The sequence below is a fragment of the Anopheles coluzzii genome, chromosome X (genome assembly GCF_943734685.1).
Source record: "Anopheles coluzzii chromosome X, AcolN3, whole genome shotgun sequence".
Classification (NCBI taxonomy): domain Eukaryota; kingdom Metazoa; phylum Arthropoda; class Insecta; order Diptera; family Culicidae; genus Anopheles; species Anopheles coluzzii.
This window is the reverse complement of record NC_064669.1, coordinates 15,927,755-15,948,492: the sequence shown is the minus strand read 5'-3', so window position 1 is coordinate 15,948,492 and position 20,738 is coordinate 15,927,755. Positions and strand designations below refer to the sequence as shown.

At 45.8% G+C, this 20,738-nt stretch overlaps 1 protein-coding gene across 1 annotated transcript; it reads left to right on the top strand.

Moving 5' to 3' along the window:
* Window positions 1–873: 873 nt before the first annotated feature.
* On the top strand, window positions 874–9,679 carry LOC120951607 (pyridoxal-dependent decarboxylase domain-containing protein 1). Its single transcript, XM_040370409.2, has 7 exons — window positions 874–1,196; window positions 1,286–2,215; window positions 2,298–2,579; window positions 2,661–2,729; window positions 6,098–6,768; window positions 6,849–7,163; window positions 7,894–9,679. Exons 1-7 carry the CDS (start codon window positions 1,083–1,085, stop codon window positions 8,270–8,272), a joined length of 2,760 nt encoding a protein of 919 aa, XP_040226343.2. The 5' UTR covers window positions 874–1,082; the 3' UTR covers window positions 8,273–9,679.
* Window positions 9,680–20,738: the final 11,059 nt, after the last annotated feature.

The window sequence follows — 20,738 nt, the reverse complement described above, 5'->3', positions numbered from 1 at the left end:
CCGCACCAAAAACATACACAAGAACGACAAAAAGCTCCAACATCTGAAAATCATCGATATTTTGTTTAAAAAGCACGAAATAGGTACATAAATCAATTAGAATCATGCATTTTAGCACTATTATCGTAGCAATGGGTCACAACTGCGCCAAATAGTTGTTTGTTTACGCTTTTTCGCGGACGTCAAATTTTGTCACTTTTTGTCAACTTTTGTCAACTTTTTTTCCTGGCTGCTCAAGGTTACAAAATTATGACAAAAGCTAAAAAAAGTGACAAAAGCTCACGTTTTGAAAAATTTGTCATCATTTTGTCACTCTCATGGCCTTTCGTCTATACATAATTTTCAATGCGCACAAAGCACAACAAACCAAACCTGTCGACAAAATCGGCAACACACGACAGATGGCATGCTGTTTGTCTCGCTCACGCTCACACGTCCGCAGCCGGCTTGACAGTAAACAGCTGACGTACAGCAATTTTGGGAATAATTGTGCCAAGGGTGTCGAACCCGCTCCCATCGGAAGCAAGAAGTAAACATGAACTATTTTTATCATATATTTTTATACGTTATACAAACTTATTTCGTTCTACTTCATTTTACGTTAAAAGCAAGTAATTTGAGAAAGCTTTCGTTGTTTAATAAAAGTTTGGAGAAAAATGATTTTTTTGCAATTATCATGAGAAGCTCCGTGCATCGAAATCGGTGTCAACAATTTATACTTTTTTTCTAATGCGCTTCGATAAGCTTCGAAAAATAATCTCACATCTTTTCCACTGGTTATTTTCATTTTTTTCCACACTACAGCAGCGCCGAAACACTACAAAGCGAATCAAGCAACCCGGTCAATGTTAACCTAACCCGTACGTCAACCCGCGCCGTACGGCTTATCCGTGGCGTTTTGCAGCCCCCGACATGGCTGTGTATTGGTTTCGATGACGTTTTTGCCACATAAATAATCCCGTACCGTTTCGCACAGAGCAAAAGTGTCCGTGCTTTACTCACCCCGCCGCGCCGAACGCAGACCTCCCGTGTGTTTGCGTGTTTTTGTGGCTGTTTTATTTTAACCCGTAGGACGGTGCCGGATGAAGGAACCGGAGGTGGACGGGGGTACGGGCCCGACCGACCCGGGCCAGGAGGAACCGTCGATGGCGACGCGAGAGGTGCAAACGCAGCAGACGGAGATAGCGGCTTCGATCGTAAGAGCAGCGTCATCAGCAGCGCGCCTCCTGACGTGGGCCCCCCGATCACTGACAACATTCTTCTCCCCTCCGCTTTCCACCGACAGGTTCGGTCCAGCTTGGCCGAGATTGAGACGCAGGCCTCCGGCATGCTGAACCATCTGGAGTACGTTCGGGCAGGGCAGAAGCAAGCGCAACCGCAGCCGCAACCGCAACCGCAACCGTCACAGCCGCCCACGTCACAGCAGCGGCGCGACTCGTCGGAAGAGTCGTCCGGGTCAGCGTCTGCCGCGTCCGGGGTGTACGGGCTGGAGCTGGCCCGTAAGCCGCACGCCGAGGTGCTGGCCTCGCTGGAGCATCTGCTCGCCACCCTGCTGCCGGAGGAGGACGGCGGCACCGACCAGCAGGAGTTTGTGCTGCCGCCGCTCGACGAAGCGTCCCACCTGGCGATACTGCAGCATTCGACCGCCGCCTACCTCGGGGCGCTCGAGCGGCACCAGCTGGCCCGGGTCGTGTCGCGGCTCGCCACCGACGCGGCCCGGTGGCTCGGGGGGCTGTTCAAGTTCGCCGACTGCCACACGAACTACTGCCGGGACGAGGCGGAGTGTACGCTGCAGGCGATACGGCTCGCTCTGATCCAACAGCAGGGCGAGGCGAGGGCCGACGCGCGACCTCCCACCGCCGCCCACACGATCTATCTGGCCGACCTGGCCCAGCTGTACACGGTGCAGCATGCCTGCCGGTACCTGGGCCTACCGCTGTCCTGTATTCGGGTCGTGCCGTGCCAGCGGGCCGAGGACGCACCGGACGGGTGCGGCGGCCGGATGGACCTGCAGCAGCTCGACAGCATGCTCACGATGGATGAGGCGGCCGGGCGGCAGCCGCTGCTGCTGTTCGCGACCGTCGGCAGCCCGCTCACCGGCGTATCGGACGATCTGCTCGCGCTCAGCACGATCTGCGCCGCCCAGCGCATGTGGCTGCACTGCCAGGGGCTCGGGCTGGCCGGGCTCGCCCTCACCGCCACGTGGATGGGCAAGGTACGTTTCACCAGGTACACACAAATTAGGATTTTTTTAAGAAACAACGGGGTACGGAACCCTTCTTCCCTCTGTTCTTCAGTCGAAACATATGCCCAACTCATTCACGCTCAGCCTTAACAGCTGGCTCGGGCTGACCGGCGTACCGTCCGTGCTGGTACACAAACCGAGCACGATCACCGCCAAACCGAGCACCGTCTTCGACAGCGACCCGATTCTGTCCAATCGGGTGTCCTGCCTGAGCGTTTGGGCGGTGCTGCAAGCGCTCGGCGCTGACACCGTGATCGAGCGCATCTTTTCCGCGTTCGACTCGTGCCAGGCGCTGGGCAAGATATTGCTACAATTCGAGGGAATTAATGTGCTGGTATGTTGTTACCTGTTTTTCGTCTAGTAGTTTTGTTAATCGCTGTTGTCGTCTTTTTTTTTATTACGCACACACACACAGAGCAAAGTGGCAGCTCATGACTCCAGCGACCAGTATCGATACTATCTTGAAGGTGCTGCCAATTACAATGTAAGTATAATTTAATTTAATTTAATTTAATAATAAGTAATATTTCATAACGAAAACAATCATTTGATCTGATTGCTAGGATTTTCAAATAACAATTCATTTACTTTTTTACTAGATTCCTCAATACAGAGGTTTGAATTAAACACAGCAATTATGAGCAGTACGCGCAATTCGATCGAATTATCGAATTTGATGGATTCCTTTATTTTTTGTAACTATTTTAGTGTTCCATTATATGGTCCTGTTGAATTTCATTAGTGGAAACACTTTTTGGAGTTTTCCATAGAATGTCGCTTTTACGCTCAAGTGCAATAGCGTAAAGTAGAATAGTTGATTAATGAAATACTTGATTCAAAAATGCAACTGAAATGGAACTATGGAGGATTGCAATCATTTATAGAAAACATTCAAATAATTAGGAGAATTGTTCAAAATTATTATGGATTTTTGCAACCTGATTTGGAACGCCGTTTCATCGAACAACATGATCTTTAAGCTATTTAGAAGTACATTTAGTGGTACAGACAGACCAACAGCGGTTGTTGAGCCAAAGGAGAAGAAAAAAATATATAAATTACCGTACACTATTTACTGGTGGACATCCAAACATTTGATCGTATTTAACTATTTCTTCTGCGCTGAAACATTTTCTCCATTATTTCAACGTTTTCAAAGTAAAAAGAAAACGTGACCAGATGAAGCTAATTTATGAACAAGGAGACTTGTTAATGTAAGACAGAACGGCGCTGGATACATATTTAAAAGTCAAATGTAGCGGACCGCTAAAACACTAAGCGATAGCCAATATAAGCGCCTGCTGTGCTTATTATTTTCATGCAAATTAGTTGATTTCATTTTTATATGTTTCATAAATATGTTCACATTTGAAAATATAAAAAAAATCCCCTGATTGTTGTTATAACTTTAGTGTCAAGCACCGCCTCCCTGGGTAGTTTTTGCACTTTTTTTTTAATATCTTTTGATAGAAAAGTCGTACAGACTTGACATTCATAGAATGCCTGGAAAATATGTTTTACACTACTTCGTTCAAAAAATAATCATATTTTTAAATATATTTTTTTCTTCTTTCAATTTGTACCCCTTACCAGTCTGCGACGGCCTACACCGGTAGGATCACGCATTTTGTATGGGAGATAGCTGTTTTGCGGATTCAAAAGCTAATAACTTTTGATCTGCTTGTCGTATTGGCATGAATTTGTTTATTGTTTTGTTTATTTGCTGCATCTTCTTGTTGTTTATCCCAAAATATTGTTTATGAAATTTTGAAAAAAATCCATTCATTTTTCCTCAAAAAAATATTACGACCGCCTACACGAGTAAGCCAAGCATTTGGTATGGGAGTTTGAAGTATTGGAGATTGTAAAACTTATAATTCTCGTCCTAAAAAAAATATGTTTGCTATTTTTTAAGTTTTTAGTAATTTAATAATACTTTAAATGAATTTTTAATGAACTTTTCGGCTAAATTTTTGACAACATTATTTTTATTGAAATGTTTTCTTTTTATTAAAAATTGCATAACAAAGACGTTTTCGCCTAATGCATTATCATTCGTCAACGTTATTGTATTATGAACACGTAACATCTAAAGGCACCTTGTGGTACTAAATTTATCGTTTTATTTAATTCTTCTTCTTCTATTTGGCGTAACGTCCTATGCGGCATGCCTCCAGGCTTTACAGGCTTTCGAGACTTATTCAGTTTCACGAACCCGGATAATAAGTCCTTGCTACGAGAGGACGGCCCATTCTAGGCTTGAACCCATGATGGGCCTTTTATTGAGTTGTCAGCTCACACGACTTAAAAACATACCTGTCGAGATAGGTTCAATCCGACCCGACCCGACCCGACCCGACCCGAACTCGCCGCACCAACGGGTCGGAGTCGCTTATCCTTTCTCGCACCTACCGGAGTCGTTGCACCCACTGAACCTACTTGTACCTTTCGGGTCGACCCGAACGACTCCGGGTCGCTTACGGATGGCTCCGACCCGATAGGTTCGGATCGACCCGCCCATCACTAGTATGAACTGCCTCCCGTAGCCTTTACAACTCACTAAAAAATTGAAAAAAAAAACTCTAAAGCCTGTATAGACCGGTATGACGACGTAAGTTGTTCGGCAAACAGAAAAAGAACGCGCTGATTTAAAAAAAAAAAATACTATACCTTATTCGTAAGTTAACAACATAACGCAAATTTCTGACAACTTTCATTTCAAAATGTTGTCTAGAACGAAAATTATAAGCCTTACAATCCGCAATACTACAAACTTCCATACAAAATGTTTGGCTTACAAAAATGAATAGAAAAACAAATTTAAAAATTACATAAAAAATATGTTTCGTTAAACAACAAGAAGATGAAGCTTTGATAAAATATTGAGGACAATACAACAAGCAGATCAACAGTTATTAGCTATTGAATCCGCAAAACTACAATGCCACATACAAAATGTATGGTTCTGCACGAGTAGGCGGTAGTAGAAATACGGTGTAAATTTGTTGGCATAAAATAATTAAATAGAAAAACAATTTTCAACGTTCTAGAAAACAAAAATTAGTTAAACAATAAGAAAATTTGTTATTTGTTATTTGTTATTTATTAATTAAAATTCAGCGGACCGCGAGTGGCCCACTTGAAGCGAATTCGCTTACATTCATTACATGAAAGTCACGTTTCGGTCATCGATTTGTCACGTTCAGTCTTAAGTAAAATAATTAACACGTTAGCCGGTCTCATGGTACAGTCGTCAACTCGTACGACTTAACAACATGCCCGTCATGGGTTCAAGCCCCAAATAGACCGTGCCGCCATACGTATGATTGACTATCCTGCTATGGGGGGGGGGGGGGGGGGTTATCCAAAAGTCACTGAAAGCCAACCCCACAAGTGGTACAGGCAGGCCTTGACCGACAACGGTTGTTGAGCCAAAAAGAAGAAGAAGGAAGAAGGTCGCACGGATCAGAGGAGCCAAAGCGAGTGCGGCGTTCCTTCACGTCGAGTAGGGATCTCGGCGGTACATACATGTTGAGCTTCGAAAGAAGCGCGGGCGAGTCGAATTCGATTGTCAAGAAGTCCCGCGACAAACAGCCTCTGAGCGTTGCAGTTCCGTTGCTTCAATGTCTCGATGCCAAGCAACTCACAGCGTCCCTCATAGTCCAGTTGGACACTCCAGGAACGCCAATGAATGTTGCTGTTTTCGCTGTGAAATAAGCGATAAATTCAGCGACCGCTTAATTCGATTACTGTTACAGCAATATTTTGTTAATCTAGTAAAATCAACTCATCATGGAAAAGATTTGAAAAATTTATTCCATCGTAACTAATCATTTCCGTTTTTACTCTTAGATGCTGTTCGACCATAGCATACCGGTGCTACTGTTCCAGTTCGATGGCCACACGGATACGTGCAACCGAACGGAATCGGAATCTGACCAGGCCCCAGCCAAGGTGACCACTACGACTTCAACCACGGCAGCGCCAGCAACATCGCCGCCAGAAGCGACCGACGAACCGAAACCGGCATACCAAACCGTGGAGAAAAACCCCTCCAACGCGCAGTACTACGATCGGCTCAACAGCTGGCTCGGCCAGATACTGCTGCGCGACTGTGGCCAGCTCAGCCTGGAAATGATCGAGCACGAGCAGCACGGCATCTGCATCCGCTACTGCCCGTTCGTGCCCGGGTACGGCGAGCAGGTGCCCCGGCTAACGCCCGACCAGCTGCTCACGTTTGCCGGCTGCATCGAGACGCAGATCGAGATACTACACTCGACCATCCGGCACCGGGCCCGGTTTCAGCAGCTGGTGGCGGCGAGCGGCGTCCTGCGGCTGATCGAGCTGCACGACTGGGCCGGCCTCGGCGGCGTCTACTACGTGCCGGAGGGCTGGGAGACGCTCCTCACCGACCAGGCGAAGGGTGAGCTGAACAAGCTCAACACGGCGCTGGTCGAGGCGCTGCAGGCAACCGATAGTGCATTTTCCCACGCTGAAAGCAGCGATGGGTTGATCTGTGTACGGTAGGTGTTGACAGGGCTGAAGCGTGTGCATCGAAACTTTGCATATATAAAGCTTGTCTTGTTCTTCCTCTTCTCCTCAGCTTCGGCATGGTGACGAGCGAGACGGATGTTGAGGAGCTGCTGGAGCTGGTCGTGCAGACGGCGCGCGTCGTGCAGGAGAACTCCAAAATTCTCGACACGATGTCAGAAATCCTGAAGAAGGGCATCGAGGCGGCAACCATCGATCTGCAGCGCGAGGCGGAGGAAAAGCTGTGGCAGGAGGGCATACTGCGACAGGTGCCGCTGGTTGGACGGGTCGTCAATTGGTGGTCCCCGCCGGCCAAGGAGACGGGCATGAAGGGTCGCAGCCTTAATCTAACGCAGGGTGTCGTCGAGAGTACGGAAAATATTTACAAGTAAGTCTATTTTGTTTTATGGCATACAGGCAATACAGGGTTTCGAATCAAATACAGGGTTTTCCGAGGCAATCTCCAATGTCAACAACATTTTTCATTGCTTGCAAGATGTCTTTCAACAGATGTCAAATGTTGTATTTGCACCACAATGAAATTTCAGTCCTTCCAAATGATTTTCTACACGTCTCAAGCTGGATTGAGTTGTGACAGTTCTTTGTGGTGTGTTGAAAATCATGTGTAAGAACAAAAACTGTATTTTGATACAACAACACCATTTGGCAGCTGTTGAAAAACATCTTGGTGGGGGTGAATATTGATGTGCACATTAGAAAGATGCTTGGAAACCCTGTAATAGACTGCTGGAATTAGTGATGGGTAAAATTGGTAAAAATCCGGAGTCGACTACGGTTTGTCTCCGATAATTTCGGAACCGACTCCGGAAGGTAGGTCCGCCCACCATTATCCGGAGTCGTCGGGAGGCGGCCGGAGTCGTTCGTAATCGGCCGGAGTCATCCAGAGTCGGCCGTAGTTGGAGTCGTCCAGAGTTGGTCAGAGTGGGCCTTCGAATCAAAGGCCTGAATACGAAGTACAAGCAAAGTGAAAGACAAAAAACACAACGAAATGAAATGCCTAATCACAAGCACATTGCACCGGACGGCTCCATTTTAATGTTTACTCACTTTATCATGATCTGTAATACCATCTTATGTCCTCTTCCTCTCTCGCTCAGATACCATATGCAGATGACGCCGAAAACGTCGCACCAGCTGCCGGGTAACAAGGCTCCACCGGCACCGCTCGTACAAAAGGCAATCAATGCCGATCCGGACGACCGGTCGGTGCAACATTCGCGCAACGCTAGCTCCAGCAGCGAGCTGTCCGGCGCCGGTGCTGGCCGCACGAGCTTGCCGGCCCTCGCCAAGTCACCCCACTCGCCGACCGCCACGCAGCCGCAGCAGCAACCGACGCCTCCTCCTCCCTCTTCGGCTGCTTCTCTTTCCGTCCCGCCAGCGACGAAACCCGTATCCCCGACTGGTACCAGCAGGGCAGCGGTGGAACCGCAGCCGACGACGCCCACGCCGGATGGTGGTGCAACAGCCGAACCATGAACCGTTACGCAGCACGCCTGAAGTGGACAACACGAAACACCGTTCACCGACACCACCACCACCACCAATAGCGGAGTTCTCGTTTACCAAAGCTTTTCGTTTTAAACAATGTTTTTAAGTTCCGCGTTCCCCTTTCTCCTCGATCGTTCGGGATCGTTCCCACTTCTATGTCTCCCTCCCTCTATGTCCTTGCTTGGAAAACCATTCCGTTCTAGATCGTAATTGAAAGCAACGATAGCACGAAGGCTGAAGCTGAAAGCTCCTCGAGTTGATTCGTTTTTATTTGTTTGGGATTTTTTGTGTTTGTGTTTTGTTTACAGCGATGCACACTATGCTTATTTAGTGTTAGATGTGACGGTACGAAAGTAAGTAGGTACGACTAGCACACAGAGAGGCCATGAAATGAAATATGTGCAGGGCCTTCTTCAACCCATTAACACAAGTGAGGGTTCGGTGGTTGCAGTATTCCAGAACCGATCGATCTCTCACACACTGTGTGTTTAGCTTATTGTTAACGTATTTGTTTAACATATTAGTTTTAGCGTTAAATAAAACAATCTTGCACCTTATAACACACACACACACACACACACACATGCATACACTAATACCAATATGTATTGTAGGTTCTAAAAGCAGGCACTATATAGATTATGAGAAGCATGATACACAGAAAAAAACACACACAATGCAGAAAAAAACAATAGAATTTTACAATGGGAGTATGTTTTAACATTAGTTTTTTCATCCCGCGCCACAGCGTGCGCAAGGAGGGGATATGCTTTTCGCAGATTTAAAGGACGTAAACTTTGTAGCACATTGGATTAATCTGAATGCGTCGACGCACAGACACAACTCTTACGATCTTGTAGCAATAATAAACAAAGCATACATACAAACACTGACGCGTGTTGCAGAAAACAAGCAATATACCTACGAAGATATAGAACGTTAACACAACACACAACAGATATACGCATACATTTTAGAAAAGGGTGAGGAAAAAAATGAATCGAATCACTTTTTTAAGTAGCAATACAAAAAACAAACCCCAATAATAGTTGTTATTAATAATACCGGAAGTTGGATTACTCCTCCACGGACTCTTGCTCTGTCTCTCTCTCTCTCTCTCTCTCTCTCTTTCTATCTATTTCACACTACAAACTCCCCTGTGGGAAGGATGTTTTTCCTTCAAATTTCTTCCAGAATAAAAAAAAACAGCTCCACACTTGGCTCCGCTAAACATCCCACAAACATAGAATATTTAGTACGAAGTAGCTACTACTTTTTTCTCACCTTCTCTCTGGATCTTTCTCTAACTATCTCCTTCTCCAAATCCCCATTTTCTCACAAGCAGTTGTTTGTTATGAAGTATTTGTAAATAAAAAAAATATTGAAAAAAACGCACGTTGAAACTGTTTCATTCTCATATCTCACAGGTGACTTCTAAAACTGAAAAATGGGCCTGATCGTCGACCGAGACACGGTAACTAATGACCGGTCGGACCCGTCATTCAATTACATGTTTATTTTTTACATTAAAAGGCACGTTTTTCTTATTAGTTCACAATTCAGTGCCTAATCAACACAAGACAGTGCCAAAATTTAGGCTTATTCAAGCAAGCCGGGTGGAACGGAAAAAGCGTGGTAATGCGAGCAAATATAGATAAAACAAAATTGTGTGAACTGATGAATTAAGGAGGTTTGAATCCTTACTGCATTTTTCGTATTCGTAGGCCATTGATCCTAGAGTACCATGTGCGGCCATCTACTTTAGATCACCGTTGGATCCACACAAGTCTGCACGTTCTCAGAAAGCTGCAGAATCAACGCGCTACAATTCTTCGGTGCAATAAAATACAGTGAGTCCAAAACGAATTTGTCTAGCAGAATATTTTACAGGAAAAGGTGATTCATGGCCGCATTAAAGTAATTATATCAATTCATACGATTTGCTAAAAATTAAGCGTTACAAGAGTGCAATACCAACTAAACGATTTAAAAACATTAAAAGATTTCAACATCATTTGACGAGTGCGTGTGCACAAAAAGTATTCGTCTATCTCACTTTAAGCGTAATATTCCTATTAATAACATTTATGTAAATTGCACGATCAGGTTTCTGAATGCAATTAAGACTATTATTGAGCAGTTAACGAACGCGCTAACGCATTTAAATATCGCATTCCCGGGTCACGTGGTCATGTTCCATTAAATAATTGGCTCTCAATATTTAGAGTTTACTAAGCCGTTTACACCATTTTGGTTTCGGCTGGTTTGGTGTTTTGGGCAGATGACATTGCTATGTATTCTCACGCTCGCCTGGCATTGAAACATGTGATACTTTTTAAGTATAATTTCTCAAGACTGGGATTCGAAGTATTTAAAACATGCAAGAATATATTGCCCTCTTTTACTATCGATTAGAATCATTTTTATAGCTCAACTTTCATCAAGTTATCATGGCTCCATGATGTAACCGTTACACGAGACGATTTTCACGTTACAGTAAAAAATCTTCACTGGTTACTGGGTACGTTGGAAATATTACTAGCAATCTTTAAAAAAAAAGTAACAACTCACACTTTCAAGCCATAAAATGGCCAGATATAATGAATGACCCACCGACAGAATGTTACCCATTTCTAACTCTTAACTCATTGGCTATCGCTAAATGTACAGATTCTTGGGTTTATATTTGGTTTTTGGACACCACTCCCTCCGATAGATTGTCATTGATCAAGAATGGTTGGTTAGTGCAGTGGTCTTTAACTTGAGGTCCGTGGCGTCAACAAACGTGGTCCGCAAAATAATTTATTTTGGAACAAGAACAATGCATTGCTTACTACAATACATATCATTTGTTTTTTTACCCACAATCAATGTTTAACTGTAAATTGGTATCTGTAGAATAAGATTGAAACATAGTTTTTATCCAATGGATGCGGCCCGCGCCAAATGTATTATATATGTAATAGGTAATCAGTGGCGGATCTAACGGTAGGCGGACTAGGCGATCGCCTGGGGCCCCGCCGATTTAGGGGCCGCGTAGATCGCTAGTGTATAGTATGCCGTATGTATTAGATGTATGCCTTATGGACAGAGTAGGGCCCCGGAAGGATGGACGTTGGGGCCCCAAGGCTGGTGAGTCATTTGCACCCCCCCCCCCCACACACATTTAAGCCTGTGACTGATTTAAGCTGTGTGACTGACTGACGATCGTATGGGCTTCAAGTTAACTGTTCGAATCTTCCAACCCAAGTGCCCGAACCACCCCCCCCCCCCCCCACGGACACCATTTACCATTTACAAGGGGCCTCAACTCGTCTTACCGCCTAGGGCCCCCCATACCCTTAATCCGCCGCTGTAGGTAATGTATAAGATTTTCTCCATCATGCTCCGTTCCATAATCTCCCCCTACTTTAGTGCCTTTCGGGCCGCTAGAAGTGCAATTGAAATACCAGAAATGCATTCATTTTGAATAGAGTCACTAGTAATGACTCCGTATTAGTGATGGGCAAAACGGTTCCGAAGCCGGCTCCGCACCCACGGCTCCGGAGCCGGCTCCGTACCAACGGCTCCGGAGCCTGCTCCGCACCAACGACTCTGGAGCCGGCTCCGCACCCACGGCTCCGGAGCCGGTTTTAACACAAAGGACCAAAATAACTTTTCCAATGAAGTTTCAATCGAGAAAATCCGTAAATAGCGGAGTAAGTCATGTATAAAAGAATTTATCAAAAAAAAAACATCGATGACTTTTGAATACAGTCTTTCCCCTAGTTACGCGAATAATGCGTTCCGGAGACATTCGCGTAACTCGGATTTTCGCGTAAGTCGAATATCACGTTTTACAGTAAAAATATACTTTCTTTATCATGATTTTTGATTGAATTTAGTTCATTTATGTAATTTATCACTTATTTGATTCAATTGGTGTGGAGAATTCAGTTATTTCTGACTTTTTAGTGAATTTAAATTTTGAAATATTGATAATTATTTTTCATTTGACAATTGATGGAGAAAATTGTACTGATTTGACATCTGAACTGTCAAAAATAAAAAATTCGCGTAACTCGAATTCGCGTAACTCAAGTGTCGCGTAACTCGGGGAAAGACTGTATTTAAGAAGTTAAGTTAAGAAAGGCGAGACCAACGAATGCTACACAACGTCATGCATGTCAATACTGCAATCACATCGTGTATTGGTTTCCACACGTGCGAGAAGATATATTCGTTTTTTTTATTACGCTATCATACAATGATGTCTCTATTGAACCGTTAGTTCGGAGCCGTTGGTCTGGAGCCGTTGATTCTACGCCGGCCCCGGAACGGTGGGCCTGAAGCCGGCTCCGCAGCCATTGGAACGGAGCCGTGAGTGCAGAGCCGTTAGTCCGGAGCCGACTACGGAGCCGTTGGTCCGGAGCCGACTACGGAGCCGTTGGTGCGCTCCGAAACGCCCATCACTACTCCGTATCATAACCGGATTCGACTCCGGATCAGTCCGGATCAGTGCGAATGAATATCCGGATGGGTCTGAATGAGTCCCAACGAGTTCCGTAGAATCCGGGCGAGTGGTTTAGATTAGCGCTGCAATTGCTAATTCCCAAAATGACTCTCCATTATCATTCAGACAAATATCGATGAGTGCGTTCGCTTTCCAGTAAGGCATCGAATATGTACGATTAACTCGAACAACCTTATCTCTGTTTTGAATATTTCTTTCTTGCAATGATATTTAACTTTTGCGTCAGATAAAAACCCTTTTTCCTTGTACTTCCCGTATGCTTCCGATCACATTAAGTCAAAAACAGTTAGGCTATTTCAATGTCATGTGACGAACCAAATAGATACATCAAGAGAAAAAATGCCAAATGTAAAAACCAACCAAGGAACCCCATGCTGCTCGTGAGCCGTACTGAATCGGGGAATGAAGGGGAATACGTACATTGACTGCTGAGATCCAGAAGGTATCAAGCCTGCACAAAATGTGAGATATATTGCATATTGATCAGCGCAGTAGTCCTCTACGGACACGAGTCATGGACCATCCGAGCGGAGGATGCAAACGTTCTGGGCGTGTTTGAGCGACGCATCCTCCGGATCATCTTTGGCGGTGTGTTCGAGCATGGAGTTTGGAGGATGATGAACCACGAGCTTGCTGAGCTGTATGGCGAATCGAGCATCCTGACGGTGTTGAAGGCTGGCAGGATATGATGGCTGGGACATGTTATGAGGATGCCGGACTCATGCCCCTCCAGAAGAAGGTATTGAACAGCGAACTCCAGTTTGGCATAAGGCGCAGGGGAGCACAGCGAACTCGATGGCTGGATCAGATGAATCGAGACCTGTAGGAGATCGGGTGTCTACATGGATGGGAGGCTGCAGTCAGGGACCGAGCATCCTGGAGAATCATTGTTTAAATGACCGTGCCATGTCACATCGACGTGCAGTATCGTGAGTAGGCCAACAAGAGAGAGAGAGAGAGAGAGAGAGAGAGAGAGAGAGAGAGAGAGAGAGAGAGACGTTTAATTGTGTAAAACTCTTTTGTTTTGTTTCGGAAAAGATTCTTGTCGTGTAATGCATTCAGAAAGGTCTGCAATTATTTTTTCGTTAGTGTTGACAAGAAGATTCGTGTTCAAGGAATCGTTACGTGTGCGGGAGCCTATTGTGTGACCAAATTTTCACGAGGAGTGAAACTCGAGGTTATCAATGGGTCGATTCGGAGCTTCCCGTTTTAAATCCTTCTATAAGCGACTAGCAATTCGTCAAATGAACGAAAGGAAAATAATAACAAAAGACAGACCCCCGCTGCTCATTGGCGCAAGCACGGTGTTGTATTTAGTTTTCGTTTTTTATTTTAAATCATTATACCATTTCCTCACACTTTTCCAGAGAAGCTAATGGTTTGTCTTTCCTTTCAGCAATGTTCACATGGGGTTTCGTATTGTTTCTTCTTAGTTATTGATTAGTTGCCGTAGTACTGTTCCGGTCTTTCTGGTTACCCTGCCCTCTTCCACTTTATCCTTGGTACAATCAACTGTTCTTTATTGACTTCCTTGTCGGAAAATGCGTGTATGCGTTTTCGAGCGTATGTGAGTTAGTGGGAGAGTGTTCTGGTTTTATTTCCATGGTCTGTTCGATGTGCAGTGTTCACCAATATGTTTTGCTACTTTATATGAATGGTTTCACTGTTTTCTCGCTGTTCTATTTCAGTCAAATTGTAGATCTTTCTCTGCCTGTTGAGTTTTTTGTAAAATTTTTGTTTTTTGTTTTCTTTTTTTGAATTTATTTCAATTTATTCTCCTGCAGTATGAGAAAAATTTCTTCTGCTGTTAGTGCAACGAATATATGCGTTCAGCATTGGTATCGGATTTGCTGGACGATCTACCAGAAATAATACATGTTTTGCGAGAATACACCTTTACGCTTCAATTGGCGTTTTCACTAATAGGGTTACTGAGAGGGTTCCAAAGAACGCATTGATGTGTTATCTTCCTTCTTATCAATTCGTTTGTTATCTCTTTTCTGTATCTGCTCCCGCCCATGCCTACAAACATACGTTCAGAAGTATGTCTGTTATGTAAATTTTTACTAATCCGTAGCTTCCGCTTTGTGTGTGTAGGAATGCGTTTTGCTACATTTTCTCATCCACTGTTGTTTTCTTTCAACAGGAAATGTCATGTCCAGCTTGTGATGTTATTTTATTTTTATATAGTATATATTTATATACGTTATTTTATATCTATGTATATTAAAGATGAAAAAATGCTGTTTGTTTTTGCTTTACTGTAAGTCGCTTCCTTCCTCAACGTGGGGCGAGGAAATGAAACGAACTTTTGTAATTCGCTGATTGACGATAATGGTTGGGGAACCGGGCTTGTCCAATGAGTGTGACTTCTTCCATGTTCTAATGCTGTTTGATGTAATGTGTGTATGACCTCATCTCATACATCCCTTTTCATGCTTACTGTATGTGTTTGTATGTGTTTTTGCTGCCCTCTTATCCCGCCCTCCCAGTTTCGTCTAAGTTTAAATTTACATGCTTGCCTGTTCCTTTCTCAACTACAATACAGGGGCGGTCCACAAACGGAGATAACGCAGTAAGGAAATATTTTACCAAACGAGACACGTTGGAATACAGCACAGCAATATGAGATAGGGGAGTAAGCAATATTGCTGTCCTCTCCGAGGCTATAAATTATGTTAATTTCTTTTTTTTACTTTGCTTTTCCGTTCGTGTATGTTTTTTTTTTGTTGTTGTTAATTTTTGTTTTTGGTTGTATACTACAAATGTACGCCTCAACAGAAAGAAAAGTCCCACCTGAATTATTTCTTACATGAAATCTTGGCATTTCATCGAGTTCCGAGTGCAGTGATCTTTAAGCGAGCTTAGTTAATTAATGATTGGAACATGTGAATTAAAAAACAAACAAAAAACATTGCAAGATAGTATAGCCTAACATCACATATACTTTCACGTACAGAAATCCGATTTTTGTCTAAATAAATCTGTTAAAAAACACACAAGAGCCCGCACGACCTGCCCTACTGACAACAGTCTGTGGGATACTAAGAGTAGCGATTGTTTCAGTTTACTGCCTGTTTGAGTGTCTGTGTGTGCATGTATGTCTCTATGTATGTGTTCCCTGCCATCCAATTGCCTTGGCGACACTTACTACCCACCACATCCGCACACTTATCATCGAGTAGCAGTCCGAAGCGTACTCCTCACCTTGACAGTCAACCACCTTCAAGGGTTGAATGAAAGAGCAGATGATGATGATGATGAAGAGGATGTGTGTATGCTGCGAAGGTGTAGATTTGTTCGAGGTGTAAAATTGTGCACTTGTTGTAGCTTGATTGTTTCCCTGGCCCATTTCCGTGGCCACCTCCACCTTCATCAGGGTGAATAAAAATGCAACTAGCCCATCTTTTCTCCATCCGTGGTCGATGTTGAGCAATTAAAGTTTCCATTACTTTGTTGTTTTTGTTGTGTTTGTTCGTTTATCAGCCTTTTTTCTACCCTTTTTGTTTTGTTTTTGGTAGGTTCGTTAAAAAGTAAGTAGTGTGAGTGTCTTTTAATTGCATTTTAATCTACCGGCCAGTATTTCGTTGGTCGTTCCTTTTCGTCTCCTGCCTTTCCCCACCAGCCAATAGAACACACATGCACATCCGGCAGTGAAGTTTGCCGTACATCACGCGTGCCGTACACCAGCCAGTGATGGCCAGTGTACTAGGTAACAGCTACTACCGCTCGATCTAGTGTATTTAGAGCACGCAAGAGCGGAAAGAGGTAAACAGTACTGTCTTTCCCCGAGTTACACGAATAATGCGTGCTGGAGACATTTGTGCTACTCAAATATCACTTAGTTCGGCCAAAATATTGTTGATAAAAGGTTATTTTCAATTAAATACAATTCAATTCAATTCAATTAGTACGTTGATGCACTTAATTACAAATTCTATACACATCGTACAGAAAATTCGATTATTTCTGTTCGATTATTCAAACTTTCAACAATAATGCAATTTATTTTGCATTTCACTATTGTTGGAGAAAATTGTACTGATTTGGCATATGAACTAGTGATGGATAAAATTGGCAACAATCCGGAGTCAAATCCAATCCGACTCCGATAATTAAGGAACCAACTCCGGAAGGTAGATCTCTCCAGCATTATCCGAAGTCGGTCGGAATCGCCAAGTGTCGTCCTGAGTCGTCTGGGGTCGTCCGGAGTCGGCCGGAGTGGGCCTACGAAACAAAGGGCTACGAAACACGCGCAAGGTGAAAGACGAAAAAACACAACGAAATGAAATGCCTGTTCACAAGCACATTGCACCGGACGGCTCCTGTTGAACCGACCGATTCTGATTCCAGTCGACTCCGGACGACACCGGACGATTTCGAACGATTCTGGCCAACTTTGGCTGACTCTCGACAACTCCGGACGACTCCAGACGACTACGGACGACTTCGAACGACTACGGACGATTCCGGACGGAACCAGTGGATCCCATTTTTCCAACTAGTGGAATCGTACTAACAAGAGTCGCAGTCGGATCGAAGTCGTGGATGTGCTCCAGAGAGCACATCACTAATATCAACTGTCACAATTAAAAGGTTGTGTAACTCGAGGAAAGACTGTACCGCAATAAAAGTAATCTGCTAGAGGCAGAGAGAGTGTGTGTGTGTGTGTGTGCGCCGTACAAAAGAATTGAAGGTACCGTGCACAATCGCCGAACCTTTTCCGAACTTCTGCCTGCTGTCGAAAATTCGAGGTAACCGTCACCTGATTTAGTATTTCCGTTGATTTACGCGTAAGTGCTGCCGTTGGTTTATTTCGTGCTGTACGCACGTACTCGAGTTGTGTGTATGTGTGTGTGTTTTGGTTAGTAAAGTGCCAGTAGTACACCGAACAGCGTTGCGGTTGTTGTTTTTCTTTGCGTATCTGCGTGTAAAGAGACACACTTTGAGCCGTTTCGGGTAACAGCGTGACTGACACTGTCGTTCAAACAATAGTTTGCAGTTTGCAATTAGGCTAGGTACGCATCCAGCCAGCCAGGCGAGAATGCTGCTGTTGATACGACGAATTGGGTTGCGAGTGATTGTAAAATCGTTGCCTATCGGTCGCCGTTCTGTGCTCCCAAGCTCCGTGTCTGCCCTGTGGGGGGGTGGGGGAGGATGGGGGTCTGTTAACTTACAGCGCCTACATATACACGTACATCCCTCGTGCCCCGGTAACTTCCTCGGTAACTCCCCTCTTTAAGCTATGACGTACAAACTGAGCAGGTGAGTTGAAAGATGTAAAAAACGAAAAAACAACGACAAAAAAACAAGAACAGACACCCTCACTCTTTGCACCTCTCACACCAAGTCCCGGGTACGGGCAGGACCACAACGTAACTTGCTAGCAAAAGGGAAGGGAATCATTCGAACGAAAGCCGCCACCGTACCGTTTCTACCACTAATATGCTTGTATATCTCTATAAAACTATCCTTCCTTAAGACGGGAACGATCGCCCCATGACACAGAGCAAGCCCGGGTGTGTGTTGTAGTAATGCCCAGTTGCCGCGTGTTTGATACTTGTCAATCCTTTTAATTCATAATTTGCATACAATTCCTGCCCGGTCGACTCGCGCCACAGTCACTCCAATTCCTGTGTTAATGTGTGTGTTTGCGTGTTTCTTCTTTTTTTGCCTTCCTCCCGGTATCTCGTCCGCCTCATTCGGCAAAATATCCCTAATCCTTACTGGGTAGTGTAGTAGTTTACGGTAATGTGTACGATAAGTGTGTTACGAGTGTTTTTGCGCTTCGCTACATGAATTCGACTATTTTGTTTTTAGTTTTTGGCCGCGTGTCAGCGTGCTGCGGTGAAGGACCTTTCCTATAACTTTGTCTCCATGTTTCACCGGAAACCGGAAAAGAAGATAAAAACAAGCCAAACTACGAAACAAACTCAACTCAACGACACAAACGACACTTTTGCATACTTCGAGGCGTAGTTGCGGAAAACGATGCGCCCAAAAGTATGCGATCTGCACAACAAAACCCTTCCGTTATGGCTTGCTCGAGCACTGTTACAGCAAGTTGAACAGATCTTTTAGTAAGCATCAATATTGTTTGCTGCTTTAATTGAACTTACGGAAGCAAATGTTTTTTTTTTTGCAACACGGAAATTGGTAACTTCTTTCTGAAAAAAAAATCTTAAACGAATGGGATTTAAACCGTGCAGCAGAAGAAAAAGAAACAAAAAATGGCACCAAAATTAGGCGTAAGTTTGGCGCAAAAATCCTTCACGAACCAAGTGTTGCCCTTCCCCGCCAACAAAACCACGCTCCACAGCCTACCGCTGACACGATGGATCCCACGACCGCTCTGTACACGATTCGCACGGGTTCGCAAAGGGCACCATACCCTGCGCTTCTCCCCACCTTCCCCAAAAACACTAGCATTAGCATCTAATTGTAAGAATTGTTTTAACCTTTAGTATTCTCCTTACCGCACTAGTAACCGACCCTCTCTTACAATTTTCCTACAGCGCTAAGGTGTATATGTGTATGTGTGTGTGTGGGTGTGTCTGCCTGTGTGTGTGTTTGTGTGTGTTTCTATATATATTTACGATTAGCATTTGTTCGGTTTCGTTTACTGCCGCATCGCTTTCCGGTCGATTATTGTGTTCGTTTCCGTTTTTTTCGTCCTGTGTGGTCGTGTGTATTTGCCTGTAACAATAGTAGGTGTCTTGCTGTGTTGTTCGTTTGCCCACCGATTGGCATCCCGCCCAAGGGCACAATCGGGCAGTGAAGACCCTAAAGAGTTCCATCCTTGTTTTGTTCCACGTTTTTTTCTTGTTTGTTGCACTTCAGCCGCTTTACAGCTCGGTCACCGCGTAGAAGCTGTTCTCGTCGTGCCCTGGCTTCTCCGCCAGGGCCGAGGTGTCGGCCCCGTTCGGGTCGCCGTCCCCGTTCGGCTGGCCGGCCGCCCCACTCTCCAGCAGCTCCTCGCTCGTCGGTGGCGGTGGCAACCGCAGCCCCGGATCGTCCGGGTCGCTCTGCAGCTCGAGCGGCGGCGGGGGCAGTGGCAGCGACTGGATCTGCGAGGTGGTCAGCCCGGCCGTGCCGTACCCGGACGAGGAGCCGCCCGACGAACCGGACGACCCGCCCGTCATCGGTAAGGGTAGGGGAGGCGGCGGCGGCGGCGGCAGCTGCTGGGCGGCCAGGTCGGCCGCGGTGTGCTTGCCGTTCAGCCCGTTCGGCTCAATCTTGGGCGCCGGGATCGGCTTGAGCGTGGCAAACTTGCTGCCGTTCGGGTGGTCCGTCAGCAGCTTGCGCTTGACGTAGATGTCGTCCTTGCTGGTGGGCGCAGCGCCCGCCACCCCCTTCGGTATGTCCGGCAGGGGGCAGTTGATGATCGACGGCAGCGGCTTGCTGCTGTAGCCGGGCGTCGAGCTGAACGTGGTGGTGTTGGGGTTCTTGCCGCCAGCGCTGCCCTTGTCGGCCGGGCCGCCCTCCACACCCTTGCCGGGGGCTGGATGCGGTTGCTGCTGCTGCGGCTGCTGCTGCTGCTGCGATGCCGTTTTGCCGTTCGGATCGTACCGCCCGTACTTGGCGGTCGAGTAGATGTAGATCTGCTTGTCGGTGCCGGCCCCAGGGTCGGTCGTGCAGGCGTCACTGCCCGCGACGGTCGCCACCGGCTGGGGCAGTAGCGCCTTCTGCGGGTTGCGCAGCGGTGGCAGCGGGGGCGGCGTGTCATCGCCGTAGACCGGGGGCAGCGTCGGGTGGGCCCCCGGGACCCCTGCCGCCCCGTGCAGCTTGCGGTTGATCGTCATCGTCTGGGCGGGATGAGCGTGGCCACCGGCGTGCTGCTGCTGCTGCTGGTGCAGATGGAGATGGTGGGCGGCGGCGGCGGCCGCCGTCGCTGGATCCAGCATCGCGCGCTGCTGCTGGAGCTGCTGCATCTGCAACTGC

Bases quoted from the DNA above. Each gene is read 5' to 3' on its own strand.
- LOC120951607 (XM_040370409.2), top strand. From the start codon at position 1,083: ATGAAGGAACCGGAGGTGGACGGGGGTACGGGCCCGACCGACCCGGGC. The intron at 1,197-1,285 runs GTAAGAGCAGCG...TTCCACCGACAG, and splicing joins CGGAGATAGCGGCTTCGATC to GTTCGGTCCAGCTTGGCCGA. The intron at 2,730-6,097 runs GTAAGTATAATT...TTTTACTCTTAG, and splicing joins AAGGTGCTGCCAATTACAAT to ATGCTGTTCGACCATAGCAT.